Raw genomic sequence first — 9,036 nt, forward strand, 5'->3', positions numbered from 1 at the left:
CGAGGCCATAAGTTCTCCGAGGTAGCCTTCGAGGCTGTCAGTTCTCCGGGGGTGCAAGTCCTCCCAGGGTGCAAATCCTCCGAGGGTGCAAATCCTCCGAGGGTGCAAGTCCTCCGAGGGTGCAAGTCCTCCGAGGGTGCAAGTCTTCCGAGGGTGCCAGTCCTCCGAGGGTGCAAGTCCTCCGAGGGTGCAGGTCCTCCGAAGTTGTAAGCCCTTCGAGGCTGCAAGTCCTCCGAGGTCGTAAGTCCTTCGAGAGTGCAAGTCTTTCGAGGATGCCAGTCCTCCGAGGGTGCAAGTCCTCCGAGGGTGCAGGTCCTCCGAAGTTGTAAGCCCTTCGAGGCTGCAAGTCCTCCGAGGTCGTAAGTCCTACGAGGGTGCAAGTCCTACGAGGTTGTAAATCCTCCAAGGTAAATCCTCCAAGGTAATAAGTCCTCCAAGGTAATAAGTCCTCCAAGGTAATAAGTCCTCCAAGGCAATAAGTCCTCAGTGGTCGCAAGTCCTCAGTGGTCGCCATGTTCCCTTGAACTGACCAGGAAAAAATGTCCCTTGGGTTCGGCTTCGGCCTCGGCCTCGGGGCGGAACCCCAACACGGGATCCCCAGCACGGGATCCCTATCGTGGGATTAGAGCGCGGAGCGCTGTTTACGTAGCCAAGCCCCCGGCGAAGCCCGCGGCTTGTATCGTTTTAAAAGTAAAATTATATTTGCGGTTTAGAATTCATCTGATTTTGTGGAAATGGTAACAGTAAGAGTAATGGTTGACATCGTCATTTGATGATGATGATGATGATGATGATGATGATGATGATGATGATGATGATGATGATGATGATGATGATGATGATGATGATGATGATGATGATGATGATGATGATGATGACTTTATTCAGTTGAAGTCCCCCTCTCCCCCTCCCCCCTCCCTCGTTGTTCAAGAGTGCCTAAGGAGAATGTTAAGTTAGGTTAGATTAGGTTAGGTTAGGTTTGGTTAGGTTAGGATAGGGGGTGAAAGGTTAATGGGGAGAAAGGGGGTCTTATCTTGTCTCTAAACTAATTCGAACTGTGAATCACTCCACTAACGACTGAGGGGGCGTGGCCTATTTCTCAAGTTAATTAAAACCAAGTATTCATGATTGAGAGAGAGAGAGAGAGAGAGAGAGAGAGAGAGAGAGAGAGAGAGAGAGAGAGAGAGAGAGAGAGAGAGAGAGAGAGAGAGAGAGGGAGGGTGGGGAGTATTGAGTTTGGCTGCCTCCCTTGTAAGGGGGAAAAAGCCCTTGGTATATGTATATACCATATGTATGTATGTATGTATGTATGTATGTATGTATGTATGTATGTATGTATGTATGTATGTATGTATGCATGTATGTATGTATTATACCGTCTGTATGTATGTATGTATGTATGTATGTATGTATGTATGTATGTATGTATGTATGTATGTATGTATGTATGTATGTATGTATGTATGTATGTATGTATGTATGTATGTATGTATGTATGTATTTATTTACGATTCTTGGCGGTTTGGATGAGTGGATGAGTGAGCTTGTGGATGAGTGTGTGGATGGATGACAGTGGATATGTGGATGACAGAGTGGGAAATTGCGATTCATTTTCCAAGTCGGAGGAGGGGGGGATGGTCGTAGTGGGGGGATTATTTCTTCAGATTGGGGGGAAAGGGGGGAAGGTTAATTTTTCAAGGTGATGAAAGGGGGGCAATTTCTCAAGTTGGTTAAAAAGTGGGGGGTTCTTTCTCGGTTCTGGAGGTGGAGGAAAATGGGGGGCTTATTTCCGAAGAGAGAGAATGGGGGCTTATTTTTCAAGAGAGGGCTTATTTCTCAAAAGGTGGGCTATTTCTCAAAAGGGGGCTTATTTCTCGGGAGGGGGATGGGCGCTAAATTTTCAAGAGGGTGCTTAGGGGGGCTTATTTTCCAAGGAAGGTGGGGGTTATTTCTGAAGAGGGGATGGGGGTTATTTCTCAAGAAGGGGATGGGGTGATTTTTCAAGGGAGATGGGGGGCTTATTTCCGAAGAGAGGATAGGGCTTATTTCTCAAGAAGGGGATCATGGGGGCTTATTCCTCAATAGAGAGATGGGGTTATTTCTGAAGAGGGGGGATGGGGGGTTATTCCTCAATAGAGGTGATAGGGGCTTCTTCCTCAAAAGGTTGGTCAGGGGGGCTTATTTCTCAAGAGGGGCGATGGGGGCTTATTTCTCAAAAGGGGATGGGGGCTTATTTCTCAAGAGGGGCGATGGGGGCTTATTTCTCAAAATGGGATTGGGGTTATTTCTCAAGAGGGGCGATGGGGGCTTATTTCTCAAAAGGGGGATGGGGGCTTATTTCTCAAGAGGGGCGATGGGGGCTTATTTCTCAAGAGAGGATCAGGGGGCATATTTCTCAGGAGGGGAATGGGGGTTTATTTCTTAACGGGGTCAGAGGGGGTTATTTCTCTCGAGGGGGATCAGGGGGGCTTATTTCTCAGAAGGGGCGATGAGGGAGTGGGAGGGAGTGGAAAAAGGAGAGTAAGAGTGAGAGGAAAAGAGAAAGAGAGGGAGTGGAAAAAGGAGAGTAAGAGGAAGAAGGAAAGGGCGATGGAGAAAGGACGAGTGAGAGGGAGAGGACAAGTGAGAGGGCGAGGGTGAGGGCGAGGGAAAGGGCGAGGGAAAGGGCGAGGGAGAGGGAGAGGGAGAGGGCGAGGGAGAGGGAAAGGGTGAGGGAGAGGGAGAGGGAGAGAGAGGGGGCGAAGGAGAGGGCGAGGGAGAGGGAAAGGGTGAGTGAGAGGGAAAGGGAGAGGGAGAGGGCGAGTGAGAGGGCGAGTGAGAGGGCGAGGAGGAGGGCAAGGGCGAGGGAGAGGAAAAGGGAGAGGGAGAGGGCGAGGGGGAGGGCAAGGGAGAGGGCAAGGGAGAGGGATAGGGCAAGTGAGAGGGCAAGGGAGAGGGAAAGGGCGAGGAAGAGGGAAAGGGCGAGTGAGAGGGCGAGTGAGAGGGAAAGGGCGAGTGAGAGGGCGAGGGAGAGGGAAAGGGCGAGGAAGAGGGCGAGGGAGAGGGAAAGGGCGAGGAAGAGGGAGAGGGAGAGGGAGAGGGCGAGTGAGAGGGCGATGGAGAGAGAAAGGACGGGTGAGAGGGAGAGGGCAAGTGAGAGGGCGAGGGAGAGGGAAAGGGCGAGGGAGAGGGAAAGGGCGAGGGAGAGGGAGAGGGAGAGGGAGAGGGCGAGGGAGAGGGAGAGGTAGAGGGCGAGGGAGAGGGAAAGGGTGAGGGAGAGGTAGAGGGAGAGGGAGGGGGCGAAGGAGAGGGCGAGGGAAAGGGAAAGGGCGAGGGAGAGGGAAAGGGCTAGGGAGAGGGCGAGGGAGAGGGAGAGGGAAAGGGCGATGGAGAGGGCGAGGGAGAGGGAAAGGGCGAGGGAGAGGGAGAGGGAGAGGGCGAAGGGGAGGGCGAGTGAGAGGGAGAGGGAGAGTGAGAGGGCGAGTGAGAGGGAGAGGGAGAGGAAAAGTGAGAGGAAGCGGGAGTGTGAAAAGGAGAGTGAGAGTGAGAATTCCAGTAAGGAGGAAAGGGAGAGGGCGAGGGAGAGGGGACCGAGAGAGAAAGAGAGGGAGAGGTAGAAGGAGAGAAAGAAGGAGATGGAGAGGTAGAGATTGAGAAAGAGGGAGAGTGAGAGGTAGAGGCTGAGGGAGAGGGAGAGGGAGAGGTAGAGGCTGAGGGAGAGGTAGAGGGAGAGGAAGAAGGAGATGGAGAGGTAGAGGCTGAGGGAGAGGGAGAAGGAGAGAGAGAGGGAGGCGGAGAGGGAGAGGGAGAGGGAGAGGGAGAGGTTGAGGGAGAGGGAGAGGAAGAAGGAGATGGAGAGGTAGAGGCTGAGGGAGAGGGAGAGGGAGAGAAAGAAGGAGATGGAGAGGTAGAGGCTGAGGGAGAGGGAGAGGGAGAGGGAGAGGGGGAAGGAGAAGGGGAGAGGGAGAAGGAGAGGGAGATGTAGAGGTAGAGAGAGAGGGAGAGGGAGAGGGAGGCTGAGAGGTAGAGGGAGACGTAGGGGCTGAGGGAGAGGGAGAAGGAGAGGGAGAGGGAGAGGGAGAGGCTGAGGGAGAGGGAGAGGGAGAGGGAGAGGGAGGGGGAGAGGTAGAGGGAGAAGAAGAAGGAGAGGGAGAGGGAGGCGGAAAGGGAGAGGGAGAGGGAGAGGGAGAGGGAGAGAGAGAGGGGGGTAGGGGGGATTAAAGTCCTACTTCTGTGAGTACCACCAAGAGAAATCCCGTCTCTTCCCTGTCCTCTGCTACTTACACTCGATGTTGAGCCTCAACGGGACGGGGACGGGGACGGGGAGCGCCGGATGCTGTACGACGCAGGCAAGGGTGGCGTTGTGGTGCTCCTTGGAGACGCGCCCGAGGGTGACGTTGCTCACCGTGTAGTACTGGCCCTCCGAAGGACGCCATTCGCTCCGAACCTGAAGAAGAAGAAGAAGGAACGACTTCGTCAGGTAGGTCTTCGGGAGTCAGTTCGATGAGTTCGGTGGGAGTAGGTGGGTTACTCGAACTCGTTTGGGTGTATATGGGGGAGAGAGAGGGAGAGAGAGAGAGAGAGAGAGAGAGAGAGAGAGAGAGAGAGAGAGAGAGAGAGAGAGAGAGAGAGAGAGAGAGAGAGAGAGAGAGAGAGAGAGAGAGAGAGAGAGAGAGAGAGAGAGAGAGAGAAAGAGAGAGAGAGAGAGAGGTTAATGTTGTGTCAGTAATCTCCAGCGATCCTATCCTTGAGTATTATATGGAAGAGGATATGTCGTAGAGATGGTGAGAGAGAGAGAGAGAGAGAGAGAGAGAGAGAGAGAGAGAGAGAGAGAGAGAGAGAGAGAGAGAGAGAGAGAGAGAGAGAGAGAGAGAGAGAGAGAGAGAGAGAGAAAGATTCGAAGGAAGACTCCAAGAAGGTCCCCTTGTGATGCCTGAATGGAGCCTGGGACCAAAGATAAGGATTTAATCCGAATAATTGAACAGACAAATCTCTCCCCTCTCCCCCCTCTCCTTCCCTCTCCCCCTCTCTCCTTTCCCCTCTCACCCTCTCTCCCCTCTCTCCTTCCACCCTCTCCCCCTCTCCCCCACTCTCCTTCCCCCCTCTCCCCCTCTCCCCCTCTCCCCCCTCTCTCCTTCCCCCTTCCCCCCTCTCCCCCTCCGACTCTACTCAATCGACAACCTTGTCCAGGACGAAGTTGGACGTTAGTTGGATTTCTCCCCTCCCCCTCCCCTCCCCCTCCCCTCCCCCTCTCCCCCTCTCCCCCCTCTCCCCCTCTATCCCCCTCCCCCTCTCCACCGGACGCCTTATCCGGGGCCGGGATGTCTGAGGAGGTCCGGCAGACACGCAGAGGTGCCTTGGAGGCGGAGAGGAGGAAGAGGGTGGAGAGGAGGAGGAGGAGGGTGGAGAGGAGGAGGAAGAGGGTGGAGAGGAGGAGGAGGGTGGAGAGGAGGAGGAGGGTGGAGAGGAGGAGGAGGAGGGTGGAGAGGACGAAGAGGAAGTAGGAGGAATGAACGAGAGAGAGAGAGAGAGAGAGAGAGAGAGAGAGAGAGAGAGAGAGAGAGAGAGAGAGAGAGAGAGAGAGAGAGAGAGAGAGGGAGGGAGGGATGGACGATGAAAGAGTTGCAGGAGGATGGAGGTATGGAGTGTGATGGAGGATGGGTATGGGGGAGAATGGAGGGGTGGAGAGAGATGAAAGAAGATGGAGGGAGATGGTGTAGAGAGATAGAGGGAATGGATATATATATATGTATATATATATATATATATATATATATATATATATATATATACATGTATATATATATATATATGTATATATATATATATATATATATATATATATGTATATATATATATTTATATATATATATATATATATATATAATATATATATATATATATATATATATATATATATATATACTTTATATATGAGACTTTTTTGAGATACGAAAGAGATGCGATAACAAGGTCAATTTCTTAGCTTCTGTCGAATGGTCGTTAGAGCCGAAGAAGCCGATAATTACGAGGGTGAGAGGGGAGGGGGAGAGGGGAGGGGGAGGGAGGGGGCAAGGTTGTATAGATCGTTGAAGGCTCCCCCTATTTCGGAACCCCTTCCACTCAAAAAATAATTATATAGAATAAAAAAATACAATTTTGTATAGATTGTGCAGGCCACTCCCAAAAATATGATAATAATAATAGATAGAAAAAATACAACAAAATAGAATAGAAAAAATGATAATGTAAAATAAAGTAGTAAATAGATAAATAAATAAGTAAAATAAAATAAGATAAAATAAAATAAAATAAAATAAAATAAAATAAAATAAAATAAAATAAAATAAAATAAAATAAAATAAAATGAAATAAAACAGAAAGGGAACAGTCTTGTATGGATCCTACGAGTCCCACCCAGTAACCCCCCCATCCCCCCAAAAGTGGGGGGGGAGGGGGCAAGGCACTGATTCTACCGAGGCTAGTCCACTAATAAGTCCATTAAATCGATTGGGTCTTTGGCACACATCGCGTCTTTCACTACAAATTTCTTATCTCTAACGTATAGTACACATTGTACAGTATATAGTACATTAGTACTTTAGCACAATACCCAGCTCTTCTATCGTTTGGGGGCCAATATGTGGTCAAAGAAAGATTCAAGGAAGGTAAAAAAAAAAAATAAAAAATAAATAAATAAATAAACAAATAAATAAATAAATGGATAAATAAAAAAAAATAATAAATAGATAAATAAAAAAGAAGAAGAGTAGATGCAAAAAATAAATAAACAAATGAATAAATAGAAAAAAGAGGAAGATTAGATAGAAAAAAAAAGTCTATAAGGGTGTTGCAATGGTTACGTGATGTTTACAAACCATTCCCTCCTTCCCTTGCACCCCTTCCCCCTCCCTCGTCCACCTCTCTTCCCTTTATCTTCCCTTTCTCCCAATCGTCCTCGCGTCCCTCTCTCTTTTCCCTTTTCCTCTCTTCCCCTTTCCTCTCCCCTTCCCTCTCTCCTCTTATTCCTCTCCTCCTTCCCACCCCAACACTCTCCACCTCCTCTTCCTCTCTCTTTTTCCATTTCCCCCCTATCCCTCTTCCAATTGATCCCACATCTTTTCACTTTATCCCTTTATCTTTCGTTCAGTGCCCATGATATACTTCGACGTTTAACGAATCAATTAGAGAAACACCCAAAGAGAAATGTCTCTCGTTGGTTTAATTGGCTGGTGTCTTTTGCTTCCTTCTATGTATCTCGTTGTCTCCAAGTCTTCTCTTAAATTTCAAGTTTCAGACTCGAACTTGGGCTCCTCCCCTCCCCCTCCCTACCACCCTCTCCCCCCTACTACCCCCTGATACTGCCACACGACCTGATGTCCGGGTACATTAGGCAAAGGTGACGTGACACCTAAATAAAACGCAGCTAAGTTTCCAGAATTTTCTGTCAATTTGATCTTATCTAAAATGTAATTAATTTTTTGTATATATCAATTTGTCTTCATTCAATGAGTCTAATTTTATTTCTTTTTTTGATATTTATTCATATCATATAGTTATACCTGCTTACTAACTAACTTATCCACTTATTTCCTTGTTCATTTATCTCATCATTCATTCACTCAGCTGTTTGTTAATTCATTTATTAATTCATTTACTTAATTGGTTACTTGCGATGAGGGACGATTGGATACTCAACAACCAAATGATCTTATTCATTCGTTATTCATTTCTTATCTATCTAATCATTACTATCACTTTGTTCTTTGAACTTTCATTCACTATACTGACCTAGTTACATGAGGGTCCAAATTACTTGTTATTTAATTTATCCATTTATCATAAATCAATTAATTTATTCATTTATTTGTTTATCACTTTCAAATCGTCCCTGGCCTACATTATTCATCTAATCATTTATTACTCTTAATTCATCCCTAGCCTTTATTATTTATCTAATTATTCATTACTCTTAATTAGTCTCTGGCCTTCATTATTCATCTTTCTAATTATTCATTACTTGTAATTTGTCCCTAGCCTTCATTATTTATCTAATTATTCATTACTCTTAATCAGTCTCTGGTCTTCATTATTCATCTTTCTAATTATTCATTACTTGTAATTTGTCCCTAGCCTTCATTATTTATCTAATTATTCATTACTCTTAATCAGTCTCTAGCCTTCATTATTTATGTCTAATTATTCATTACTTGTAATTTGTCCCTAGCCTTCATTGTTTATCTAATTATTCACTATTCATCCCAAACCTTCATTTACGTAACTATTCACCACTCTTAATTTGTCTCTATCATCATTCATGTAACTACTCATCACACTTAATTCATCCCTGGCCTCCATGTGACTGACCTGACTGCCCTTGGTGATGTCCCTCCCAGCGAGGATCCATTTGACGTTCGGGGCCGGGTTGCCAGCGTTGACGACACAGTGCAATGTTAGGGCGTTGCCTTCCTTGGTCGTAAGACGCGCGGCTGCCGCCAATTGTGCGCCGCCGTAGACCAGGAACGGCATCTCCGGAGGAACTGGAAAAAAGAGAAAAAGAGAAAAAGAGATGTAAATTGAGAGATAATGACGGGAAAAGAGGGTGAAGAAAATATGGATAAATAAATAGAGTACATACATACATACGTACATAACATACATAACATACATAACATACATAAATACATACGTAGGTACATACATACATACATACATACATACATACATACATACATACATACATACATACATACATACATACATACATTACATACATAAATACATACATACATACATGGATACATGCATGCATACATACACACAAACACACACACACTCGCACACATAATAGATACTCTGGTCAGGTAATGTATCATAATAATCTGTACAGAAATGAAATAAAAGGTTACGATATCTACAGACAGGCAATAAAGGAACAATCACTCGAAATGCAAGAAGACCGATGTAGGAGGAGGAGGTAAAGGAGGAGGAGGTGAAGGAGGAGGAGGAGGAAGAGGAGGAGGAGGAGGAGGAGGAGGAGGAGGAGGAGGAGGAGGA

The 9,036-nt window shown here is 46.9% G+C and overlaps 1 protein-coding gene across 3 annotated transcripts in view; it reads right to left on the minus strand.

The window, feature by feature from the left end:
* Nucleotides 1–9,036, minus strand: part of LOC143021007 (immunoglobulin superfamily member 10-like) — a 128,493-nt gene that overhangs the window by 34,415 nt on the left and 85,042 nt on the right. For all 3 annotated transcript variants that reach the window (XM_076178110.1, XM_076178109.1, XM_076178108.1), the window contains exons 3-4: nucleotides 8,347–8,519; nucleotides 4,264–4,426 (exon numbers count right to left, since the gene is read on the minus strand). In XM_076178110.1, coding sequence (XP_076034225.1) covers nucleotides 4,264–4,426; nucleotides 8,347–8,519 — 336 coding nt within the window. The remainder of the gene's footprint in view (nucleotides 1–4,263; nucleotides 4,427–8,346; nucleotides 8,520–9,036) is intronic.

Source organism: Oratosquilla oratoria, chromosome 41 (genome assembly GCF_046742065.1).
Source record: "Oratosquilla oratoria isolate Oo_2021 chromosome 41, ASM4674206v1, whole genome shotgun sequence".
NCBI lineage: Eukaryota > Metazoa > Arthropoda > Malacostraca > Stomatopoda > Squillidae > Oratosquilla > Oratosquilla oratoria.